The sequence below is a fragment of the Rhea americana genome, unplaced genomic scaffold (genome assembly GCF_003343005.1).
Source record: "Rhea americana isolate MKP2758 unplaced genomic scaffold, rheAme1 scaffold_358, whole genome shotgun sequence".
NCBI classification, from domain to species: Eukaryota; Metazoa; Chordata; class Aves; order Rheiformes; family Rheidae; genus Rhea; species Rhea americana.
This window is the reverse complement of record NW_028186488.1, coordinates 167,562-193,991: the sequence shown is the minus strand read 5'-3', so window position 1 is coordinate 193,991 and position 26,430 is coordinate 167,562. Positions and strand designations below refer to the sequence as shown.

Here is a 26,430-nt window from a genome sequence, read left to right as displayed (position 1 = left end):
GTAGGGCAGATGCTCCAGACCTCTAACCATCCTCTTAGCCCTATGCTGGACTCTCTCCAGTAGCTCCATGTCTCTCTTATCCTGGGGAGCCCAGAGCTGGACACAGTACTCCAGATGAGGCCTCCCCAGGGCTGAGKAGAGGGGCAGGATCACCTCCCTACACCTGCTGGCAGCAGTCTTCCTAATGCACCCCAGACCATTGGCTTTCTTGGCCACAAGGGCACATTGATGGCTCAAGGTCAATCTGTCATCCACCAGCACTCCCAGGTCCTTCTCTGCAGAGCTGCTCTCCAGAAGGTCAGCCCCCAGCTTGTACTGGTGCCTGGGGTTATTTCTCCCTAGGTGCAGGACTCTGCACTTGCCCTTGTTGAACCTCAGGAGGTTCCTCTCTGCCCAGCTCTCCAGTCTGTCCAGGTCTCTCTGAATGGCAGCACAGCCCTCAGGTGTGTCAGCCACTCCTCCCTGCTTGGGATCATCAGCAAACTTGCTGAGRAGGCACTGTCCCTTCGTCCAGATCACTGATGAAAAAGTTGAACAGCACGGGACCCAGTACTGAGCCCTGGGGGACACCACTAGCCACACGCCTCCAGCTAGACTCTACGCCACTGATGACGATCCTCTGAGCTCTGCCCTTCAGCCAGTTCTCAATCCGCCTCACTGTCCACTCGTCTAACCCACACTTCCTGAGCTTCTCTAGGAGGAKGTTATGGGAGACAGTGTCAAAAGCCTTGCTGAAGTCAAGGGACACAACGTCCACTGCTCTCCCCTCACCTACCCAGCCAGTCATTCCATCAGAGAAGGCTATCAGATTGGTTAAACAGGATTTCCCCTTGGTGAATCCATGCTGGCTACTCCCAATCACCTTCTTTTCCTGCATATGTCTGGAAATGACATCCAGAATGAGCTGTTCCATAACCTTACCAGGGATGGAGGTGAGGCTGACCGGCCTGTAGTTGCCTGGGTCCACCTTCTTGCCCTTTTTGAAGACTGGAGTGACATTTTGCCCCATCCAACCCTCCCCAGTCCCAGTACTAGGCTCATGGTATAAAGGACAAAGAAACATCTCACGGATTTGTTGTGCTGAAGATGAACATGGAACTGTGAGGCACCATTGCTTTGCCCGTCTCACTTTTTTCCTTCTTCCTTTTCTTCTTCTCCATCTCCTCCTCATCCTCTTTGGTCTCTGCCTCCTTTAAGGGGCTGGCCTCTCCGTCTGTCTTGTTGCTAACTGCAAACAAAAAAAAAATAACCACAAGAGCCTTTGCCTGGCCTTGCATGCAGACAGCTGCACAAGGCAAGCACACAGGCAATAGGAACGTGGTGCCAGGCACCATCAACAGCTGCTCTGCCGTRGGCACAGACGGCAGCCTGCCCTGCCTCCAGTCACGCCCTGCTGTGCTCCCCCCAGGGGCTCCCGAAAGAGTCTTGCAGCTACAACAGCTCCGGGCTCTTCAGCATCACTACGGCTGCTGCAATGCGAATGCAACAAAAATGAATTATGCACCTCCTGAGCAGCCTGCGAATGTCACTTCCACGCAGGGGGAGAGCACGCACATGCAATCTGTGAGCTTTCTGCTTTACATTCCCACTTCTAAGTTGTGCTGTTGCAGAGAGAAAGATCAGAAGGAAAGAAAAGACACAGGCTGCTAGGATGAGACAGACCAAAGGGGTTTTAACAAGACCAGCTTGTGCAGTGCTGTTTAATTAATAACAGTTTAAAGCAGCTCACCTTGACAGCAAGGATGCGTTTAGAGGGTTTGAGTGGCAGCAAGCTGGGCGGAAGCTGCTGATGTGTTAGGAAAAACAGGGGATCCAAATGTTTTGCCCAGGCATTGGCAAGGGGAAGTGGGGGAGAGGGATAGAAGGAAGGTGGAAGGATGCATTAAACAAAGGAGGAGACAGGAAGGAGGTGAGAAAGGGATAAGGAAGAAGAGCTCAAGGGAAGGGGAGAGGAGGTGAGAAAACAGCAGAGACAGTAGGAGGAAGAAACAAAAAGACAAGGACAGGAGGCCCAGCACAAGGACGAGAGAGGGTGGATGCAGCAGGTTGCTGTATCCTGCCACAGCAGCCAGGCCTGGCTTTCCAGCACAGCATCTCCCCAGACARGCTTCCCAGGGAGGGCTGTGGGCTCAAAGCAACGCCACAACCACCTCTGGCTCAGAAAGCTCCCRCTTGAGGACATTCCCTGCAATGGAGCTGCTTTCACAAGGCACGGCAAGATCAGAAGAGAGACTGCAGTTTACACCACACACCTCAGCTTACTCCAAGCCCAAGTGAGCTGAGTCAAACTGGAGGTCTCCGTCTCCACCAGTGCCAGCACTGTTATACTAGAAACAAGTTACCAAACCAATGCCCTGGGCTTACAAGGGCCAGCTCAGACACACGAAGAAGGGAGGATCAGAGCCAGAAGACCTGAGTGGAACTTCACTAGTCTTTGCCCTGTGGTTTCCTATTGGTGCCTCAGCTCTGGCCAGCTGCAAGCCGTCCCCTCTCACGTGAGCCCAGCCATGTCCCTGGTGCATCAGCATGGCATTCTGGGAGGGCTAAGGGCACCGCTTGTCTCGGCAAGGAGCAGCACAAAGATGGCTGTCCCACATCAGGCTACAGACGTGGATGGGAAATGAGTCACACAAGTGACCTTCCAACCCCCCAGAGAACCCCTAGGGCACCCCAGCCCCACAGGGGAGCCGAGATACGTGGGCTCAGGAAAGAGAGACAGGTCCTCACTCTGTACCACAGTGGAGTCTTGGACGTCGATCATGATGGTGGTGCTCTCCGTGGCCTTTTCGGTGTTGGCAGTGATGGAGGAGAGGTCAGGCTCGCTCCTGCTCACAGCACGACTTGCCTCCAGCTGCAGGCTGCCCAGCAGGGCTTGTTCACTGGTGTCCAGGCTGCTGCAGTCCTGCTCAGTGAGGCTGTCGTTCTTTCCCTGGCCCAGCTCGGGCACAGCTTGCCGGGGGCTTCCCTCTTTGGTGGTCCCAACCAGCTCRGCAGCAGAGACCCCATTTGTCCTGYAGGAGGGAGGGGAGGAAAGGAAGGGAGAAAAAGAGAGGGAAGAAGAAAAGGGGACAGCACCAGGAAGGAACAGTGGGAGAAAATGGGGTGAGAGAAGAGATGAAGTCAGGAGAAGAAAGATTAAAAGCACAGGGAGCAATCACCTCCTTCGGACTTGTTCTTGCAGTTCTTGCATAAAACACCAAGTCACTGCCCAAAAACCAGCTCCCACTCTGAGAATTATGGCAAAGTCCCCCTCCGAGGCTTCCTGTGCTTTTCTTTCTGCCTCAGTCAGTTTTTCTCCAGTCTCTCATGTGGTAGATTGGGATAAGCTCACCTACAAGTAGCCACAAGACTRCAAGATCCCTTCTCTTGGCTACAAACACCAAGGGCAGAAATAACAGCATTTTACAGAGCTCATCACCCCATGATATGGCAGCTCATCGCTTCCCTGAGGCCACTCAACTCCTCCAAGACACAATGCACATGTGTCCCTCAAAACCCTCTCCTGGCTGAGAAGCTTGGAGGAGATGGGTTGCAATCCAGGAGGAGAGGTCAAAGGAGCTCCCTCCTGTTTTGATGCTCTTCAGTAGCCAAGGACAGGCAATGCATTCCCAGGCTGCAGAAGCCCTGAAAGCAGTAACCTCCAGAGCATGAAGAGGGAGACGTCATGCCCGTTTCGCTCRTGTGGAGTCAGACGAGGATACACGCTGGACAGCATGCAGGGAGGAGGGAGTCACTAAGGCTCCAACTTGGGGAATGGGGGAATTCAAAGAATTGGCTTCAACGCTGGCTCTCCTTGCATGACACAGAAGACCAGCAGAGATGGGGACACGTGCTGAAGGGACCCTGGGACAGGCTGGGGGCAGGGCCAGGAATGCRCTAAAAAGAAAATTAGCTCCACAAAAATTAGATGTAGAAGAAAGAGAGAAAGAACAAAAGAGAAAGAAGAGGAAGTGCTGAGAAGCAGATCTCTCCCCCAAGGCAGATTCCCACGCAACCCCTCCACCTCCCACTCTGCCACCCCAGGGGACAGGGCATCTGCAGGAAGTGGCAGGGGCAGCAGCAGGTACCTGGTGGTCTCCTGGCTCGCCTCCGGCTCCCCCTCAATSAGCACCTCCGTTGCAGCAGCGGCCCCGTGCCGGTCCCCGTCCTGCATCCCCTCCACGGGGCCAGTTTCCTCTAGGCCTGTTTCCTGGCTGGCCAAGCGGCTCTCCAGGACCCCAGTGGGCTCCTTCCCTTCAGTCCTCACTTTCCGGTGCCGGCTACGCCGCTGGCTCTGTCTCAGCCGGGCTCTGTCCTCGATCCCCCCTCCGCCTCCGTCCTGCTCGCCCGGCTCGCAGTTCCCGTGGCAAGACTTCTGGTGCCACGGCTCCTTGTCCCGCTTGGCCCGGGGCGACGGGCTCCTCCTGTCCTCRCCGGGGTTGGCCCCTGGCGCCGGCTGCTCGGGGCCTTCAGCTGGCRGCCGCTCGCCCTTGCCGCTCTGCTCCTCCTCGCACTTGTCCAGCGCGACGCCTTCCCCGGGCTTCTTCCTCCGGAAGATGCTGGCGTGGGGGTTGACGAGCGGCGGCTCGTCCTTGTTGATGCCCTCCTGGCTGGACATCTGCATGTGCCGCCGGAGCTGGCTGGTGCGCTGCTCCCACACCGACATGTGGTGCCGCCGGCGCCGCTCCCGTCTGCAACGGCGACGGCAAGGGGGTTGGTGTCCCGGCCGCTGGCACGCACCCCCACCCCACCCCGGCCCGCCCCAGCGACGAGACAGACCCACAGGCTGGGGACATCGGGGACGCGCTCGAGCCCCCGCACACACAGAAGGATGTGCCCGGCCTGCGGACGTGCGACAGCTCAGCTGCGGGGGGAGGACGGATGGCCGCCAGCGCCAGCACCGTGCCCGCCCTGGCCGTGCTGAGGCCGGGCTGCGCTCGCTGCGCCGAGGCCCGGCCTCTCCTTCGGCGGAGAGGAGCCCAGGGCGAGGACGGTGCCGAGGCGCCCGGCCCCAAACTTAGAGGAGGGCGCAGGGCCGTTTACTGCGTGGGGCTGTGGGGAGGAAACGCAGTCACGGGGGCTACGGGCTCAGCTTCTGCTCGGTTACCGGCCCTGCAGCGTCCCTCCCGTGCCGGAAACGAGGCAGGAGTGGCGCTTTTGCGCCTTCGGAAGATCGCAAGGTGGAGGAGGCCGCCCCTTCCGGAGGTTTACAGCAGCGCCTCCTGCTCACGAGGAGCAGGACGGGGCCTCGCTCGCGCGCCCCGACGTGCCCCACGGCCTTCGGTGCAACCTTCGGGCGTCACAGCCACRAGCGCCCCGGAGAAGACGGACACGTCCTTCCCGACGGGCCCCTCGGCCCACAGAAACACAACGTGGAGGAGCACGCGGGCGCGCGGCCCTGCACGGCCGTGCRCGAGCGCAGAGGGGCTGGGCACACACGAACCCACAGACACACGCACAAACAGGGGCACGAAGGGGCGCGCACGCCCAGGCGCGCCGGCGCCGAGGCGGCGCGCGCGCACGACAAGCACACACAACACGCAACGCCGTGGCCCACATACAGGTGGCTGCTGCGCGGCTCCCACATCGACATGTGGTGTCTCCTTCGCCTGTCTCTTCTGGGGAGGAAAAACAAACCAGTTCAATCGCCCCCACCCCGTCCGCGGACTGCCCGGGGCTCTCGGCRCGTCCGCCGCTGCCCGTTGGGATGCCCGAGCACGCGAGCCGGCAGCAGCCCCCCTCCGCCCGCCCGGCCGGCCGATCCGCCCCGCACGAGCGCCGGCTACCTCCCCGGGTATTTAACCACCCTTCTGAGCTGCTCCGACCGCAGGAAGAAGGGCTATTTGATTCACTTCTAGGGAGCCACACGTTAATTTTACAGTGGAAGCAATGCGTCAGGCCAGCCAAGAGCCGCTCAGAGTCGTCAGCACAGGGTGATGCAGCAGTGTCTGCTCTCCGGAGACAGCAGAGAGGAACACGGWTCTCCCCAAGAAAGCAAGGTACGAGCACAGCGCTGAGGTCTTGGCAGAGCCCGCTCCGCCCAAGTAGCCCCAACACGGAGAGACGCCTAACGCGGCCGTCAGTGTCATYAACCGCAGCCTTCAGGCGGCTCGTGAGACTCAAGACTTTACCTCAGTCTCAGCACACAGAAGATTCAGATCTGCACARCTCTAAGTAAATAGCCACAAAGAATATGCAAATGCACATGCAGGGATTTACATCTTCTGCTGATCCATATGTGAACGACATATGCGTGTGCAAGACACGCAAGCAAACATGTTCCACACACGTGAACAAGAGCGCGTGTGTGCGGAACAGGGCGTATCTAGCTGCTTTCACGCAGCTCCAACACCATCCCCAGCAGCCGGGTCAATCACGGTGGCTATTGCTACACGCGCAGGAACAGCCCGGCACCACGCTCGAGGCACGAGACTGCACCTACACGGCCCTGCGTGTGCAGACACAGCTCGCGCAGGCTCCCTCCGCCTGGTGCACGCTACTATTCCCACAGCGAGCGGCCAAGCCTTCAACGGCGACCACGCGCCACAATAGGCAGCAACACGTTACTGCATCCACATGCGCCCATCTGGACGCCCACTCATCAAGCAGCCCCAGCCATCTGCACCAATGGCGCCCGTGTGCAAACACGGTACTCCAGTCTGCACCACAGCCACCCACGCCAACCTCGCCACGTGGGAGCACTCGCACCGAACGCAGCCGGACCTCGCCGCACGCAGAAACCCATGTACCAAACCTGCCTGCCTCRGGTACCCACATACAAACGAAACCATCTGCGTCTGCAAACACCCAACCACGGAGACCAAATCTGCTTCGTGATTGGAGTTTCCAACAGCCCTGCGGCACCTGCTCTGCTCTTGCTTGCCCCTTGCTGCGATTCCCCACCAGCCCGGCCCCAGCTGCCGAGGAGTGATGGTAGCACCAAAGGGACATCAGAACTGGAGGTGAAAGTGCTACCCTTGCAGCACTGCACACCCTTCTCTGCCCTGGAAATTAATAAGTCTGATGGGGGGGAGGGGGACTGGAAAAAAGATCTGCAAATATCAATACCTCCCATTTCAATGCCACTAAAACAAAGAGATAAGGTTAAAAAAATCCATTTTCTTCACTAGCTGTATTTGATAATGGCTATAAAATTCTAGCAAGGATGTGCAGCATGGACAAATCCTTTATATGCCCTAATATATTCTATCTTCCCCCTCTTCTGTCATATGTGCCTATTTTCAAGCCTTTATTGCAACCTAAATCCCTTCATTCCCTCCCTTTATCCAACACGTTCACATTGGCAGCCAGAGCCAGCCACAACGCACAGACTCTAAGATCTCAAACCTCYCCCCAAGTATCTTCCCATCAGCCTGTGAGGAAGAGCCAGTGGCCAGGCCCAGATTTACATGTTGTTAYGAAAATCACTTCACCTCCTGCAAGCCAGGACCGTGTCTGCGGCTGCTTGGAGACTAGGCAGGTCTTAGAGATACCCTCTGGCCCGTGCTGCTATTCAAAATGTCAGACATGCCTGCAAGCTCCTGGCCTTGGACCATCGCAGCCCACTGCTGCAGAGCCAAGGAGTCTGGGGAGCTTGGGCAGTTCCTAGCAAATGAGATGAATTTCGATGCTTTCTCTGACCCCGCTGATCAGAGCTCATCTGAAGACACCAGCCTCTCTTGGCAAATTTGCAAGACATGCTGCAGTGTACAAACTTGGCTTCGTTTCAAAGCATAACGAAACCCAAAATTCCCTGGGAAGGGATTCTATTTAAGAAAAAAAAAAAAAGTCCTTTCAGCCGTACCGAAATGTACTGCTTTGGAAAACAAATCAAAACGCCTCGTTCCAATGTTGACTTTGAAAGTTTTATGTGATTTAGACCATATGATACTGCAAAATAAAGGGGGGGGAAAGCATCTAGAAAGGAAAAAACAAAACTTTCTTCTGCTGAAATGCAGAGATGGKGCTTTTTAACACTTTGTCGGAGATTTTATGTGGTTTTGTTTTTTTCTTCCCCAAATCAAATTTCTGTAAAATCAAATGTGATTTTGCAAACCTGTTCCATTTCTCATAACTGCATTTGCTATCAGAAAAGGAGCCTGGGGGAGATTTCTGACACTGCTATTCCTCAGACTCCTTTCTTTCCCCCTATATCCCTGGCTGCTCTCCTGCACCTCGGCCACAAAAAATTCTAGATAGGAGCAAATGTCACCAGTGTTGTTTCTTCATCCTCAAGAGATGACCAATCTTCCCTTCTCCAGCCTCCTTCTCTATCCCTAGCAGCAACCCTGAGTGTCTGAGCTTTGGAGCAGAAAGCGTCTTTTAGCAGATTTATTCCATACACGAGCATTGAGGCTCCTGCTTGAGGGAGCAATTTGGCAGCCCCAGGTCCTTCCTGGTGGCCTGGTCTCGCTCACTGCCCTGACACCTCTTTGAAAGGCACTGCTGTCTGCAGGGTGCCCACTCACATAGCTACCCATCCATCCTTAGAGAAACACCCTAAGAGGAGGTCAGCTCTTGCAGGGACTTCTTTCTTGCCCAAGTGAGCAGGCAGCACCCCAGAGCCAGCTGAGGCTGGCCCAGCTTTAGGGGCACAGACTTTAGGGCAGCAAAACTCAACTTGCCCAYGCTGGGCTCAGGGGGCACTGGGGTGGCAGTGATGGGGGTCGGTCACTCACTCGATAGCAGGCATATTTGGGGCAGACATTGGGCTGACTTCTTTGGCTTTCTGAAGGGCGTGCTTCTGGTTAAAGGCCTCCTCTTCCTCCTGCTCATCCTATGGAGAAAACAAAGTTGCTTAGTGGGATGTTGGCATTTCAAGGAAACATGCACCCATTAGAAATAGCAAGGGCCACACGGGGTCACCTTTGACACCAACAAAAGACCTCACGCTAGGCACAGGGGAGAACGGGGGAGCAGGCACCTGTATTTCCAGGGATAGCCCTTCTTTTCTTCATGTTACAGGAGCACAACTTCCTCACTGCAACAAATCTTTCTGAAGGCATCGACGCTACTTAAATAAGTGAACTCAACCTGCTCCAGGCAACAATTGGGCTGTGCAAGCTAAAACAACCCCAGACAGTATAAATCTGYACAGCTCTCTCCTTCACAGTCACAGGGGCGAGACAGGCATCACCCTGGTGGAGTGGGAGGCAAGAGCTCCAAGAATGACCTCGGCAGAGATCATATTACTTTAACAAGCACAGTTGTGTCATTGGGTGAAAAAATTTCATTAGGAGCCATTAATCCTCATTCAGCTTTTTCAAAAGCTCAGTGTTCTCTTAATTGACACTTCAGAGCCACCAGGCGAGGTACAGCACACGAGGGACAGGGAAACCTTGCGATCAGCATGCCCCAGCGCTCTCCTACCCTTCTCATCCGATCGGCAGCCAGCAGCTCTTGGAAGCGCCACCTGCACTAGCCACARGAGGCAAGGCACTCCCCCATGTGCAGCCCCAAAGACAAATTAGCACCACAAACTCTCCACTCCATTTCCTCTGCTGCTAATGGGTCAGATTTACACCAGCAGGGAGGCCCCTTGGGCAGCCCAGAGGATGTGCATAATAGGCACAAGCTCTGCAAGAAATGGGCAGCGTGGGATCTCTGATCCTATTCAAAGAGCAGCAATGATGCTTGCAGCTTTCACCTACTCACCATTATCCAAATGGTGGCCCAACATTTCAGCATTCCCCAAATATTTCCCAGCACAGCCTTAAAAGCAACCAAATCCAATAACCTTTTCAAGCATCATCCTAAATTGCATCCTAAATCACGTCCACTGCCCCACAGGCAGATGGGGAATAAATATTGACATCACTGAAAAGCGCTTCACACTTTGCATCTCCAGGGTGCTTGACAAATAGTCATCTCTGCATCAGACCCCACCAGAGAGATGAGGGTTATCTCAATCTAGCCTGAGGCAAATAAAGTCAGCAAGTTTAAATGGAGAAACAGTTTAGCCACACTTGATGTGAAGTGTGGGTGTTCCTGAAGAGACGTGAGACAACAGGTTTAAGTACCTTCCTGAATCAAGRTCCAACCAGCTTGCACAATAATATGGGCTTGTGTTTCAGGAATGCTCCTGGAGGAAGAGTCCTCACTTCCAGTTTGACCCCTTTCAAAAGGGTCTGAGCTTAGGGAGAAAATGGCCTTGGCTCTGAAGAAACCATGGCCACAAGTGCTGCTCTTACTGCCTTTCCTGCTCAGCCCATCCTTCGCAAGCTTCACACCAGCAAGAGAACAAAATCGAGCAATTAGGACGTACCTTGGTGAGCTCCTGAGCATTAGCCAGGTTGTCCACAGCAATGGCCAAGAAAACATTCAGCAGAGTATCTGCAAACAGCTAAGGATGCACAAGTCATGTGCTAAGGGCATGGTGCCAACAAACACCTAGGGAGAAGGAGCCCAAACTCTGGCTCTGGAGGTTCCTGACCAGCTCGGTGAGGAGCAGCTGAAATGACAAACTCCTCCCACATCCCATACATATAGCCCTTGGGGTGTGGGAGGCACAGGCTTTTCCTGACAACCTCCTTCTGTGTGTTTGAAGGTCTGGGGCTGCCCCACATGTGATGAGACTCCCTCGGTTGGGAGAGAGCTACATCTCTGAGGAGAAATAAGGAGTGGGTGGACAGGGTGAATGCCCCTGGAGAGGAAGATGAGACGGAGTTCTCTCTCACTAAAAGCACAGCAGCCAGGTGGATACAGTTTCCAAACAAGGTGAGGACAATGAAATAGATGGAGGACCACATGCCTGAGCGAACACCTCCCTGGGAGCGAATGCCATTGTACATCACCTCGTTCCAGTCCTCACCCGTCAGGATCTGCACAAAAACAAGCCAGCAGCTCTATTACCAGTGCTTTCTTGTGACCTAAACAGCCCACTGGATCCATCCCACCCATGTGCACAGGGTAGAGACCCCATTCAGAGAATAATCTAGGTCTACAGCTGCAGTACTTGAACAAGAAGAAGAGATCAGACTCTCTGATGAGAGGTCTCCTCAGAAGAGTTTTGAAACTCTTCCACCTTGCATAACAGAGAAGAGTCATATCCTTTGTTATATGGGAGGAGACAGAGGAAGAGAGTTACACTGCAATGGAGAGGAGCTTCCTTGYTTTAAAAAGCTCCTTCCAGACAGGGGTCAGGATATGACATCTGGGAAGAGTCAGCAGATGGTTCCAACCCATTTGCTTGGTGTTCCAGTACCACCCTGCTCCTACCTGGAACACTGTCATGATGGCTGCAGGGAAAGTGTCAAAGTTGGCTGAAGGTGTCCCATCAATGAAATTAAACCTGAAAGCAGAACCAAAAGGATATAAATAAGCTGAAAAAAAGTCATCAAACTAGAGACTGCTATCCTCTCAGCTCTCTTGTGTTCAGAATGACTTTTCCTCACTTTAAGGAAGGTCTCCTGAGCATTTGGTGCCAGAACCCAAAATGCATCCTAGACAGAAGGGCCCATGCAACCCAGAAGGACTCCCCCCTGCACTGAGCAGGGGCTCTTAAATGGGAGAGGTACCACTGCATACTAAGGTGCAGCCTGCAGTCTTCCTAGGCTCCCAAGAAGGCATCATCATTTGGCTTTGAAAACATCCAGCGAGGTTCCTCTACCCMAGACTTGCAACAACCTACCTGCCTCCAAAGAGCTGCATTCCCAACAGGGCAAAGACTACGATGAAGAGGAAGAGAAGGAAGAGCAGGCTGATAATAGATTTCATGGAGCTCATCAGTGAGACCACCAAATTCCTCAGGGATGCCCAATACCTGGAAAACAGAGGCATTGCTGGAGTGCAAACAGTGAGGCTGCCAGGAGAGCAGGACTGATCAGATTTGGGCCACAAGCCAAGCTCCATGCAGGAAGGTGAAAGGCACCTGTTTGGTATGTTTGGTACATACTTGGTTATTTTAAATATTCGCAGGAGCCGGAGGGCTCGTAGGACACTGATCCCAAAAGAAGTCCCTGGTCTGAAGATAGCCCAAACCACTTCGAAGATGCTTCCCACTGTGACCTGAGAAGCAGACACAGCCATAAGAAACAGAGCACGTGCACTTTGAAGATGAGCACAGAGAGCTCAGGTCAGGCTGTAGCAGGAAATCTGCTTCTCATGTCTAAGGATCATGCACCCAGTGACCCTGTCCCAAAATCTGGTGTCTCAGCCCAGCAAAAGCAGGCTGTCCTGGGAGAATGGGCTCCCCTGCACTCTAAGAGGGCTGTCTCGCTTCTCTCCCCCACCAGTGCCTTATGCTCTCAGTGTTGTCCCAAATCTGGTTCTGTTACCAGCCTGTCAAATATTCCCACAGCATTTTTGGGGCTGCTTACCCCACAGTCGAAGCAGTTGAAGGAAGAATGGAAGTAAAGGCGTGGCCCCATCCCATACATCTTTAGGGACATCTCCAGGAGGAAGAGCCCAAGGAACAGGAACTCTGCATAGTCTGAAAGAGAGAAAACAATCCTCAGGGGCACAGAGCTGTACTGAGTGCCCCATTTGCACTCATCAGTAGCCCATGTAGCACACCAAAAGGTGAGATAAGTCAAGGAGTAGACCACTTCTCCCAGTTTGCTCAGGCCAGTGTATGAGCCGGAGGAAACCTTTCTGTGAGGAGCTAACTTGCAAATAACAGAGCACCAACCCCACAAGTTAACATTTCAGGGCAGGTGCACTGGTGCCCTAGGGGTTTCTGAGAAGACCAGAGATGACTAGCATGGCGCAGGGCAGCTCTTCAACATTATACGACAGTGGCTGGGGCATCGGCAAAGATGTTAACCACACCACACTGTAGGGGAATATTAGCAACTTGGATGTAAATCATTGCATATCTGGAATTTGGCCAGTGTAACTGAGGCAAACAGCCAAGAGCCAGTGAAAAGCTCCTCGAGCTATTTCATGAACATTAGCAGGCAAGAATCTGGCTTTTCACTTTGCCCAAAAGATGCTTCTCACCACAATCAGCTGCCATACCACACTGTTGTGCTGGGATCCCAGCAGGCCTGAGCATGCAAACCTGGTGCGTKATGGGGACACTCTCAAGGTGAAGTTAGAATAAAATGGCTCAGAAAACAGCACTCTCCCTACTGCAGCAGCTCAGGATTAATACATGACTGCCATGGGGTTGACCATGCCACYCTGCAGTTAGCACCAACACTAGAATGAACATGGATATACTACCTCCAAGACCTGACACGTTGTACCTTGGCCCACAGAGGGGTGGGGAAATGTTTCAGTAACCAACATCAACCTCTGGAATCTTTCTGTCATGCTGTACCAGCTGCTACTACACCAAAATTTTAACCACGAGGTTTTTCCATGACCATTGCCCAGACTCCACTGCAAACTCGCACTTTCCAGTTTGGCCACTGCAGTTGTTTGTAGGTGTTTAGAGACGGATCTTAATCAAACTTGCCATAGACACTGTTGTAATTTTAGAATAAATCCAACTGGGATTCACAATCTGCTCCTCTTTTTTTCTTTTTTTTTTTTCTCCAAGAAAAATGTCAGATCTGAAGGGCATGAGGCCTGTAAAAGTCCCCCGTTTGCCCACTGGGCTGAGAGAGTCACCAGCAACCACAGGGCCAAGGGMAATAGCAAGTGGCTGTACACAGCCCTTTCATTACCACCAACCAATGTAATTCAGGTTATTCTCCTGACCCCCRCCCAAGTTTCATACCAGCACAACGCTGGTGGAATTCATTCCCATGCCTCCTGGGGCAAGAACCCAGCTAGCCCAAGAGCTTGCTGCAACCTCTGGGTGCTGGAGCTCCCACACAGTTCACACAGCTTGCAGGAGACAAAAGGTTGGCCCCAGGCTCGGGATACTTTGCCTTCCCTTTTGTGCCCATGCAATGCTCTAACACACCTACACAAAGACCTGGGACTCACAAAGGAAGTGGGTGAGCCAGGCTGGCTGGTTGTGGTGGACGATGGCCACGCAGGCAGTGTTGAGAGCCACCAGGCTCAAGACAATCCAGTAGAAGACCTGGGATTTCACCATGTGGCGGACAGAGATGCGCAGGAGTCGTTCTTTGTGTCGGAAATAAGAGGCGCCATTGAATCTGGCACCTTTGATGTTGGAGCGACTCAAGGGGTTACCTGAGGGAAAAGAGGGGGGATGTCAAGGTGAGTGAACTTGTCAAATGTTTCCAACTGCCTCATGACAAGGAGAGAGGATGGATGGCTCACGGACCTTGCTCTTATGGGACAAAACTTAACCAGACAGCTCCTAAATGGCACAAGACACAGTGGATGGTTTACCCCTCTTTGCTACCACACTAGCAGAGACAGAGGATCTCTGACAACTGCCACATGCTTGGTGCAACCCTCACAACCTGACATGGTGTGCTGGTATAGCAGAAGCTTTGGGGAAGGAAGCTTCATATTGCACTGACCCATGTTTGGATGAAGAGGTCTTCTCTGAGCTAGCCTCCGCTCTCCCACAGAGGCTATATCAACACAGTGCTCATCACTGGAGTCGCGATTCATGGCATCTGTCCGGTTCCTTTTGATGGTTGCTCGTCTGAGCACTGGAAAGGAAAGAGGAGTGGGAATAGGAGTTGTAGTTACCCAGCGCTGGCAGCAATCTGCTCATCAGACCAGGATCTACAAGATAGTACTCGGCTAGCTCAGGTCTGGTAACAGGACAGAACCACGATCTGCAATCCAGCTAGTCCTTTGGGCAGGACCAGATGTCCTCTGGGCTCCACACTCTCCATGGGCTTGTGCTATCCCCAGTCCCACCAGGCTGCTCACAGCCTGCCTCCCTACAGACTTCTCTGGGGCCACAGACCTCYAGCCAGGAGGAACCCCTGGGACCATTCCCAGACCCCCCTCCTCACATCATAGCTGGTTCGTGGCCTCTAGAGATTTCAACCTCCTGCAAGCACGCACAAGAAAGGATAAGCAGATACTTAGGCAGGGCATTACTCGTCTTACCTTCTAAGGCTGAAGTCCCAGCGTTTTTGTTCTCTTCGGCCAACATGACTTCCTCTACGCAAAACACACAGTTTAGCATCAGTATCAGGAAAYGAGACACCGTCAGTTGAGGGATGCYGTCAAAGTGCYRCYGAACTTTACTGCCTTGTAYCTAAGCATTTTGCCCAGCCCAAAAGTGGTTTATGTAGGTTGCAGGCTCTYGTTAAGTGCTAGGTGAGTGTCCATAATCAAATTCTCTGGGATGGCAAGGGTCAGTTACAATACATTATATTGGAAAGAAATATTAATTCTAGCCAACCTTTCTTCCTCCACCATAACCTCACCAAATAGTTTGAATATTGTAGACAGAGAAGCCTGTTTCTGAGCTACACCTTTTGAGGAGAGCCCTTCATATATCTCCTAATGTCTCTGAAGGACTCCTCATCCTAACTCCTCAGAAAAACACAAAGCTTTTCCCTATACACATTTGCTCACTAACTTTAATCATGGACTCACAGTTTCTAAAAGCTAGTAAATTTGGCTGAGTCTGCTGTAGATCCTACAAAAGCTGGGTCATCGGGCTAGCCAGTCTAGGCAGAAAAGGATCTAACTAATGCACACCAAGCCAGATCTGCATGTAGATAGTGCTAGACTCATTTTAAGAGACTAAGATGGGAGCCTGCAAATTGTCAGCTCTCCAAAAAAGTGATGAACTTGGAACAGCCTGCAAGTCTAGCTGGGACAAGCAAGATGATCTTGGATGCACTGACTTATTAAAACTATCCCACACTGCAGGGATCAACCTGAACTAAACTTCCAGATCCAAATTGCCCTGAGCAGTGGAMACATCTGAATCCAAGACCAAAGCTGAGATCTGTGGCACAGACCTTATTTCAAGTTAACAGTACTTTAAGTCTGTATTTTAGATGTAAGTCGTCTTCCCAGAGCAGGATGACTGAACTGGTCCCCACAGCCTAGCAGAACTCTTTGGGTAGCTCTTTCAGTAAGAAGCAAGGAGGCGAGCTGCATGCTCATGACAGGTTGGAGGCCAGCACTTGCAAATGGAGCTGGCCCCATCAGAAGTCAGCAGAAAGCCAAGAAGCACCTCTACTGCCACCTATGTTCTCCCTGGTCAGGTCCCTGGTGACCAGGTCACCAAAATGCCKCAGCAACAGATTTAATTGAAAAACTGCTGATACCATATGAGGGCAGAGGCAGACAGGGCTCTGGGCCCCRTCACTTTTCTGGCATCTGCCAGGAGCAGCCCCAGCCAGCAGCCAGCCACCTTTACCTGCTTTGTCTATCCAGGCACGATAGCCGTTCAGCTCCCGCTCGATCTGCTGCTGGCGCCGCAGCTTCATGAAGGCTCGGCGATTCTCCACTCTCTCTCGCTCTTTGGCAAACTCCCTGGAAAGAGGGGGAGATTTTAGGAGTGCAGTCTGAGAGCAATGGGGTGCRCAGGGACCTGGGACACTGTGAGGGAGGACAGAGGGCACTGCTGGCCAGGAGCCCTGAGCGAGAAGCAGTAACTGAGGGTGAGTCCAAGAGCAGAGGAGGGAAGACAGGTGAGACGAATGGCCACCCCCAGGCAAAGTCAGCTAGAGAATGGATGGATGAGAGGAATGAATGAACGAACAGAGGGGGAAAGAGAGGTGGGAGGGGAAAGACACGTCTTCAGTGGAGAAAAGATCCGGACGCACGGGAGCTAACACACCACTGCTCCGCCATTTGGCCCAACATGCCCCTGAATAGAAGTTGCTGTTCCTGTTGAAGGAGGATGTTCCCACAACCCACTCAAAGCCAGTGCCATTTCAGCTTCTCTATGCCACTGCTTTGGGACACAAAGGTAGGATTTCTTCTGCAGCCCTGCTTGGAGCCRTGCTTGGTCCAAGGGCCCAAGCAGAAGGGGCAGAGACAAATAGAGGGGAGCACAAAATGAGGAGGAGCATGGCTTGCCCCCCCGGCTCTCCTCTCCTCTCTTTTCCCTTCCCTGGGGCCCTTCCCATATAGCAAGACCTCAGATGCTCCAAACATGTCAGAAGAGACAGTGCCGAAATGGAGGAATTTACACTCAAGAGAGACAGGACAAACCCAGAAGTAGAGAAAAAGTGCTGTGAAGTCCTTCTTGTAAAGGAAAGGATGAGATGCATGGGGAAGAACAAAGGCAACGCTCCCATCCAAGGCTCACATGGTTCATTTGCTTCTCTGACAACTGCTACCAAACGTCTCCTAGCTTAAAATCCCACTGTGGGCTGGTAACCCAGCATTTACCCTGGACAGTTTCTTGATCTCCAATCAAGCATCACACCTGATGGCTCAAAACCCCTGCCAAAAATCTCGCTCCCTACTAAACCTACAAAGGTAAGTTTAATAGCCATGCAATGGTCACACAGCTTTCTTGCTTCTGACTGCCTTGGCCACACCATGAGGCTGTAAGTTTCATGGCTTTGYGTTATTGCATTATTGTGCAGCTGTGGCTTGTCATCTTTGCAGTTCATCAGGCCTTCTTCTCGTCTCATGTTGCACAGCAGGAAAGTCAGAAACCCTTAAYGATCCTTTGCAAGGTCATTTATTAGGGTGTATGGTTTTAGGCTTGGATTTATGATCTTCCTTTYTTTCTCCCTCTTTTGGAGAGTTTTCCTGGAGCTTCAGACATCCCCTTTGTTCTTCTTTGCACCTTGCTGCTTCCCCAGTTACTGTCAAGGAACCATGACCAGTCCTGCCTCAGCTTCTCCAGCTGAGATCCCACCAGCAACTTACACRTAGACCTTCCAGCATTTTCCCCTATTACTGACCACACACTTCCTTGTGCAACCTGATGTTTTGCACACTGCTGCAGAGGAATAACTGACACACAAAGAGCCTGGGAAGAATGGCCAGAAAAAGCAGCCAGGATGGGTCAGAGCGATCACAGCTCACTCCAGAACCAGTGTCCACCCTTACAGGTTGGCTAGATGGAGACCATCCATGAGCAGGCTCAAAGCCTGAAAGAGGAGGTGAGAGCAATTGAACTTGCTGCACCTCAAGTGCTTCCAAGGCAGGAGGACAGGCTGTGGCTGGGGTACATGGTTTGCAAATCCCAAATGCGTGATCCAGGCAAGAACTAGCCCCYCTTCCCTTACCCATCCTCACTCCTATCCTACATTCATGGTGCATCCCAAGCCTGAGCTGAGCTGCTGGTTCCTATCCTGTAGAGGGCTGCAGCCGGGTGCTCCTGCTGTGAAAGCCACTTTGCTCCAGCACCCAGTGGGCCACACAGCTACGAGCTAGTGCTTGGATATGATACTGAGGCTGGTGCTATTGCCATGGGAACTCCGTAAACCTGGCCAGAACCTAGAAGGTGCAATGCTCGGTCACCCAGAGCAAGRTCACATAGCTGCACAGGCTGAGCACCAAGGAACACCGGCCAGGGCTAACACTGTACCCACTGTACATGCAGATCCATGCAGTCTCACACACACATGATGCATGGATGTACTAACATCCCTGYGCTGACACACACTCCTAGGCACAAGCATAAACACACTGCTAGGTACATATGACATAAGATTTCACCTATATCCCAGCCAAAGCCGTATGAAGATGCCGATATGCAGCTAAGGCTATACACATTCTCACATTCAGTTAAAATGCAAGACCCTGTTGACAAGCGTGGTCCGCTTTCTCATATGCACACATCCGCGGCCATGCACAGAAGGCCTGTTCAAGCAACTCCACCGATGGCAGAAATTTTCACCCACCCTATCTGAAGAAACACACAAAACCCTAAGCATTTATGCAAAGGCCGTACACAAACGGAAGTGGAAATATTTGGCAGGAAATACAGGGGTGAAAACGTAGGCAACCTCACACACACATGCTGTTCTCACACCAGCGTTGTGAGTTGTACATGAGACAACACATTTAGCCTTGCATCTAGAAGGCCTAGTGTTCACACACACCGAGGACCTGGAATGTCTCAACCCAGGTGTTATACCTCTATTGGCAGCCACATTCATGCGCAGTGATGGCGTCCCACACCAGACATCCCCTTAGCACATCCTTTCTTTCTTGCAAATATGCTATTTGGATGAAATTTGCTGGCTGCAGCTCCCCATACAGCACAACAGCCTAGAGATCCCAGCAGCAACAGCCACGTTCCGGTCTGTTAATACACCTGGAGATGGGAGCAGATGGGCAAAGGCCCATGCTCAGCCCTGAAGCCCTGCTCAGCACCCTGAGCTCCCCACACACATGGGGCCACACTCCGTTCCAGTCACTAACTTACAGCAGGTCCAAAGTCCAAGTTGCATAGAGGAAAAAAGCCACTGAGAAGTTCAGTTCATAACCTGAGCCCCCTCCCGGTCCCACAGTGCTCTAATTACGCTCTGAAAGCGGTGTGATTGTGAAGAACAAACAGCACTGTGCTTTTTACAAGACAAATGTCTCCTTCCCTGGAGACTAGCAGCATTCTCCATCCTCAAAATATTCAAAGCAACCAAAAGAATTGGTCTGTCTGCTGCAGAGAGAGTTCAAGTGCATTACCCCAGCTGAGCTATTACACCTTTAATGCTGCGTGGGCTTGTGCGTGTGCGTTCGCGCRCGTGTGTGTGTCTGTTTGTGTGAAAAGTCCTAAATGTTCCCTGCATCTCTTGTTTAAGATCCCCAGACAATTCAAGCACTTTCAATTCCACCCTAGGAAGGTTAAGTTTCCTGCCGTTCTGGCATTAAGCATCAAATGACTCTCCCCCTCCATCTCTGGATTTCAGACTGAAATGAGACYTTTTCTCTTCCTAGGGCAGGGGAGGGGGAGAGAACAAAAGGAAAGGAAGAGAAAAACAACCTAAATGGAAGGAAGAAGGGCAGGAGGAAAGTAAGGTGACATGGAAGAAGAAAGAACTTCCTATAACCAATGGGCAAATACGCTTCTCTTTTGGGGCACCTCATRTGAAAAAATATCCTTGCGCTACAGAAAGAAGGCAGGACAACTGCAGCTGTGCCTTCATCCCTCAAACYCCTCACCAGCCTCCATTAGCAAGTTTGGGACATCAAGAAAGAGAAGATGTCATTTACAGCTAGAGTCTATAGACAAGTTGCCTTTCTCCCCCTGGATTTGCTCAGCTGGTGAAAGYCAATTCCTCCTGTGCCTGGAAAGTTGGTCCACACAGGCGTAACCTCACACTGGAAAGTTTCTTAGTAGAGAACTTGCACCAGCAGATATACTCTGCCAATGGAAATGCCTGGAAACCTTCCCTCAAAGGAAGCAGTAAGTTTTGGACCCATTCACCTGCAGGCGAAGAGCCCAGTGAGCAAGAGCACAGGTCTCTACAAGCCATCCGGGACCAGGCAGCTCTCCTCCTATTACAGTTCCCTGAGTGTCACCCTCTGCAGCTCAGGAGACAGACCTCACAGGCCACATCCTCAGCTGGGATGTGCCAGCATGGTTCCACTGAAGCCAATACAACCACACTGATTTACACCAGCTGGGAATGTGGCTTCTCTCTCTTGCCTCCTGYTTTCCAGAGCACTTGGTAGCTCCTGCTATGCTAAGGCTGGTGTCTTTGCCTCCTTTTACTGCATGGGCTGCTCAGTGAGCAAAGCTGTCATGATGTGTCCACGATGCAACCCAGCCAGAAGGACCAGCTTAGCCTAAAAACATCCTTTCCGCAGGAGGGAATGGGAGTATCTTTTTCAGTGATCTCCTTACAAAGCCCCAAGTTTGCTGTGCACAGTTCACTTCGGGAAGTGCCCAGCCCATTGCACTGAGGGAACTGGCAGAAGCAGCTAGGCTATTACAGGGAGGGACATTTCCTGCTACCCAGCCATTTACTCAAGGAGCTCTAATTTGCAAGCAGCAGGTGCTCAGCACACTGAGGGACAAGGGCCATTCAGCTGCTGCAGTGTCTCCAAGGGTGACACTTTCCAGACTCCCAGTCCTTAATAGAGTCTAATTGCTTTTGTCCATTAGAAGGAGAAACTGGTGGCAGAGATGGGGGGGGGGGAGTTAAACTCAACTTAATGAATTATTACATTTCAGAGAGACACGTTACTGAGTAGGGCAGCAGCGGGGGCTGGTGACATCTGAAAGTGGGTAGGCGATGCTGACAGATCAAGGATTGCTCAGAGCCAATTTACAGCAGCGGGTAGAGATAATACTGTATGTGAGTGAGAACAGGGCCAGCAACGCTGACTGACAGCCACTTGGGAACGTTCCAAATCAGRAGGAGGGTGGCATCATCGAGAGAGTGAGGCGCCTAGCTCCCATTGAAGGATTCTGCTCCTTGGTGTATTTAGGTTACATTGCCAGGGACGTCCCATTTTTGCCTTGCAAAGAGCCCCGGCTAGATGGGCCTGCCCAAGGACAGCAGGGCACTGCTCCTCTGATCAGGGCTGATGTTCTGTGGTTTGGGACATCCAAACTCTGTAAAGCCAGGCTGCTTGGTTACAGTCAGAGCTGTGCTATCTGCTGGGATCCCCACAGAGTGGCTTAAAGGACCCCCAGCAGAAAGCACAGTCCCCACCTGAAACGTCCCTCCTGTCCACCTGGGTCTCCTGGTCAGACAGCTTCATTTCTAGCATGGGAGAGATCCATCACAGGAGCCTCAGCACTCAATAAAGCACAGCTAGACTCAGCAGGGCCTTCAGCATGGGAACATCCACCCACAAAAGCCATCCTCTACTGTGCTAAGCTTGTGCTGCTTTTGACACCTTTGTGTCATTGCAGCCCCTTCCTGTTGGGCCTCATAAAGCCACAGGCACACATGAGCAATGGAGGAGAGCATTAAAGGTTGTGATAGCAAGCAGGAGAGCTTAGTGGGCTGGAGCTAGGGAGAAATAAGCCGTCTGCCCTCGTACACACAAGGGCACCATTCAAACTATGTGCTCAGCCCGTCTGGGCAGCTGGAGTATCAATGATTTGTTCCTCCTCTCACTCTGCAAATCCTCCTGGCTCCTCACTGCTCTCTGGTCCAACCTTGACATTCCACTCTCATTGCATAAGTGTATCTGTGACCACCAGGCACACCTTAGGGAACACCACCATACTCTGCCTTCTTCAGTAACGCTTTTCCTAGATCACTGTACTCCACTCAAAGGACAGTAAGGCTCAGGTCAAGCTTTAATGGGAGAACCCCTCACATGAAAGCATCATGCCTGAAAGTGGGCTCTCCTTTCGAAAAAAAATAAAGAACAGCTAAGAGAACAAAAATATCGTGGATGCTGCAACATACCTGTATCCTTTCAGGAGMTTTTTGAGTCCAGACTGGGCATACAGCCACTGGGGAGGTCACCACAGCATTCCCACTTCTGTTCTTTGAAACAAGAAGCCATCTATCTTCAAACCCCTTAATCCATTGCTTTTTGCCACCATTAAACATGCTTGCCAAAAGCCAGTTACCAAACAGGTTGTAGAATGGTAAGAGTAGGCAGCAAAAAGGATAGGGTAGGTAGAGGAGAAATATTGGATTATATGCCAAAGATGAGGCAGAAGTACATGCTGCTGTGAAAAASCCAATTAGAATGGGACTGATAACAAGAAATACTATCTGTAAGACATCAGGTAATACTTCTGCTTAGCAAAGGCTCAGCTCATAGATCACATTCAGTTATGAGCAGCACAATTTTAGGAGAAACACCTTCCTTYCCAGAGGGTGTCAAAAAAGGTTATAGGACAGAATTGACAACAGAAGGTTTGGAAAATGTGGATCGAACAGTAGCAAATCAGTGGGATCAGACGCTATTTACCCAAGAGGCGCAATGGAACTAAAAGAGTGTTGAACTAGCTGTGCAGTGTGTAACCTGCTGCTTAAACAGAAGTTGGCAAACGGACAGTAGTAATGATGTAGTGAATTGCAGACCAGAAAGTCTGACTACTGCACTAAAATGAGAATAAAAACTACATCAGGGAGTCCAAAAGGTACAAAATGCTTCTGTAGAAGGAAGCTGTGCTTCACAAATCCACTCTGAATGAACCAACAGTTATGTGGACAAGAGCAGTCACTTGATTTAAGTTCACATGAATTTCCCAAAAAGGTTTGAGAAGATTCCTTAAGYAGAACTGTCATGAGGAAGTCTTCATAAGAAGTAATAACTCAAGAAAAAARGGAAAATGGAAACATCCTGCTTCTCATATTCCCTTCTAGCAGCAGCTGCTGGCCTTTGCTTGTTCCTGTGCTCTTAAACAAGAGTCATGTGYCCACCTTATTGTGAGAAAGCTGTAGCAAGAAACAGCATAAAGCTGACTATGCTAAAGAAAGAGAGCACATTTATGGAGTGCCAGCAGACATATGAGTTGGGGAATAAAAAGCTGACAAGCTGTTGGTGACATGGAATGATAAACAGCGAGAAACTATGAGATACAGAGCCTGAGATTACCCATTACATCACTGTCCCATTTAAAAAGGGGCAGGTACTGATGGTACCTTTGAGAAAGCTTGTGATTTAAATCAGATTTTCTTATAGATGTTAACTAATGTCTCTCATTTTTACAAGGTCCTAAAGCCCTAAAGGGGCTTGTATTAGACAGGATTAATATGAAGCTTTATGAACAATTCAAAAGACCTTGTCATGCTAGTTTGCACTGACACCCCACGCTAATAGGAGAAGACTTTGCTGCGAACAAAAATAGAGGTAGAAAGGAAAGGGAATGACAACATGAAAACACAGAGAAAAGGCAGCCCAAATGGGAAATCATCTCCACAGATGGGGAGAAAACAAGAGGAGACTCCAGATGAGAGGTCAGGACTCATAGTGTGAAAGAGCTCCTTTTATAAGCCAGTCCCTTGAGATAAAGGCCAGTACTGCTCCACATGGGGACCAAGGCAGTGGGACCTGGCCACCCTCAGCTGGCAGAGTTATGGGACATCACACTCTTCCCGAGGAGTGACACTGGTATAGGCACTGATGACAACAGGCTATGGCAAGAGAGATCAAACAATCTGAAGATCGCTTGGGTTCAGCCTTGGGTGGCTTTGCAGGTATCTTTGCAGAGATGCAGGTATCTAACCCAGCATCTGCATTTTAGGGTGAGATCAGCTGAAGGCAGCTTAATGTCTCTTTGAGAGCTTCATGCATGCTCTCCAAGAATAAGAAGCACTTTATGATCAAAGGGAGAAAAGCACATATGGATGCTTGCTTTGGGTTCAATTCAACCCTGCTGTCTCTGGCACTGCTACCTTTTAGAAGCAGATAGGCTTCCCAGGACATATGAGCTCTGCACAACCAAGAGTTTGAAGAGCTTACTGTTTTAAAGTAGAGAAAAATAAACGACAAACAGGATAAATATCACCTGGGGAAGAGAGCCWCCGACATTCCAGTTGCAGAGTTCTGGTTTCAATGTCTTTGAGAAGGTAACAATGCTGTGGCTTGCACCTCTGGCCCCTCTGTRCCACTACATCTTCTGGTCATGGTGTTGTGTAGGAGGCAGCATAGCAGAGTCAACTTGTGCTGTCCAAAAGCTAAAGAAAGGTGACAGAGGGTCTTGCAACTGCAGCAGTAAGAACTGGAGATGGAAGCTCCRAACTTTTTTGTGCCTTTCAGGCCAGTGCTGGTATAAGCAGAACAGCTTTACTGCTTCAAGAGCCCCGGGCTTTGTTCACAGTCACTCCCACTGTCTCATGCAGTGCTGGGAAAATGTCACTCCTCTCTTTCCTTCCCATGTTCCATGCACGCAGAGAATAATTTTAGTCCCCCTTTGCAACAGTGATCTGCAGATGAAAGGTGTGGGGCCAATACTGCAGGCAAGCTACAGAAGGAAAAAGTGATGATTTCCAGCAGTTCAGCACATTAACTTCCCAAGGATTTTCAAGCACTCTAACTGAATCCTCCAACAGACATATACAACAAATTCAGAACTAATCTTAAAATGTGAAATCCACAATGCAACTGCTAGATATGTCACTGTCATTGCAAAACAAACAAACAGCCAYCCAGTATTTACAAAGAACTGGTAACCTTACATGATCCATTTGGGGGATCCTGTTTAACTCACCCAACAGAAGAGCCAAACAMGCTCTTGTAAGCATGGAGTTGGTCACTTAAGGATTGGACATTTCCAAAGCCAAGCAATCAAATCAAAGAGTTACAGCCACATGACTGTCACAGAATGACAGAAATTACAAAGATCAGGAATAAAACAACTCCAAAAGCAATCTATAGGCAAGAACTATCTGCTGAATGCTTGCATGAAGAGGATTGAAAACTTTCACCCACGGTCTACAGACTATAGGAAGTCCACAGAACAGATCTGCAAGGAGACATGAATAACAACAACACTGAAGCAGTTGAGACCTGCTAGCAAGTAATTTGCACAGAGAAATCAAAGGTGAAAGCCATAGAATCATCTCTTTGTTCTGGGTTTTTTATSCTGTCCAGTCAGCTGTAAGAGGAATCGTTATTTCCTATACCACAGGGGATATGGAAAACCAAACATACATCTCCCACCAAGCAGATCATCTGCAAAGGGCTTGGAGGCCCTCAGCAGAAAGGTGGTAGAATAATGAAAGGCAGAGATGCCCTATTGAATATGGATGCCCACCTGGCTGCTGCATAAAGCTGAATATCTCAAAGGCTCCTTTGCTTCAATCATGAAAGGTGTTCAAATACCACGTTGATGRCACAAAAGCTTTCCCAGCACCGAACAAGTGTGCCCAATTCTCACTATACTCAACTCAAGAGAAGGGGTTAGTTTCATGGGTCACCTAAAACACTGTGCATCCCGTGAAGCTGCCAGAAGACCTAGCGGGAGGCATTGGGATGGTGTTGTTTCTYCCCCTTCTCCTGCAGCTTCCCTCTTGCCTCCCTTCCCTCGCACTCCCCTTCAAAAGTAGGTTAAACTACTTCAACTATCACTTTCACCAAGCACAGAGCAGACACAGCCATTATAAGCCTCAGAGCCACTCATAGATACTATACCCATTAAAGAAAATATAATGCTTCCAAGGTTTACTACACCCAATACAATATTTCTTGGGTTATGTTTGCCAGCATCGTGCTATCACTCATAACTTCCCTACAAGCCTTCCTGTATTGTGGCAACACGTCTCCCCACTTTCCCCTCCACAAACTGCCTACCTCCAAGACATTAATCCTCTTTCCACCATTCAGTTGCAAACCACTTGATCCAGCTCAAACACAGGGCCCAGGTTTTGTGTAGAGCCAGAAGAAACCCCTACCTCCATTGAAAATGTACATTTGTTCCTTTAACGTCTTTATTATTAATTGCTAAAATTTAATCTTATTCATCATTTGTTATGCCTCAAAATTGGATGAGAAAAAAATTCAAATTAAGTGAAGTGAAAAGATTTCAGAGATGGTACAGAAGGCTCCTAAAGGAGCTGAAGAATACTCTCCAGAGACTGGGAACACTGCGCTAACCCAACCTGAAAGAAAGAAGATCTTAAGACAAAGAGATCTTGCCAAATTGATCCTTTAATTATAACATTAGTCGTTTCTTTCAAAGGCTTAGTGCTTGAGCTGAGGGTGGGGGACAGAAAAGACTTAAAGGGAGAAAAGACTTAACATCACCASGATGAGTGGAAGCAATTAGGAGGATTTAAATTACTCTGTTGT

General features: G+C 50.8%; 1 protein-coding gene across 1 annotated transcript in view; it reads right to left on the bottom strand.

Moving 5' to 3' along the window:
• The window catches only part of CACNA1E (calcium voltage-gated channel subunit alpha1 E), a 192,044-nt gene that overhangs the window by 37,938 nt on the left and 127,676 nt on the right, over window positions 1-26,430 (bottom strand). The window contains exons 10-23 of the mRNA XM_085312139.1: window positions 16,175-16,290; window positions 14,905-14,958; window positions 14,361-14,495; window positions 13,855-14,064; window positions 12,297-12,409; window positions 11,873-11,985; window positions 11,609-11,740; window positions 11,197-11,269; window positions 10,682-10,799; window positions 10,244-10,311; window positions 8,658-8,755; window positions 4,068-4,670; window positions 2,728-3,011; window positions 1,069-1,228 (exon numbers count right to left, since the gene is read on the bottom strand). Of these exons, the coding sequence (XP_085168265.1) occupies window positions 1,069-1,228; window positions 2,728-3,011; window positions 4,068-4,670; window positions 8,658-8,755; window positions 10,244-10,311; window positions 10,682-10,799; window positions 11,197-11,269; window positions 11,609-11,740; window positions 11,873-11,985; window positions 12,297-12,409; window positions 13,855-14,064; window positions 14,361-14,495; window positions 14,905-14,958; window positions 16,175-16,290 (2,277 nt within the window). The remainder of the gene's footprint in view (window positions 1-1,068; window positions 1,229-2,727; window positions 3,012-4,067; window positions 4,671-8,657; window positions 8,756-10,243; window positions 10,312-10,681; window positions 10,800-11,196; window positions 11,270-11,608; window positions 11,741-11,872; window positions 11,986-12,296; window positions 12,410-13,854; window positions 14,065-14,360; window positions 14,496-14,904; window positions 14,959-16,174; window positions 16,291-26,430) is intronic.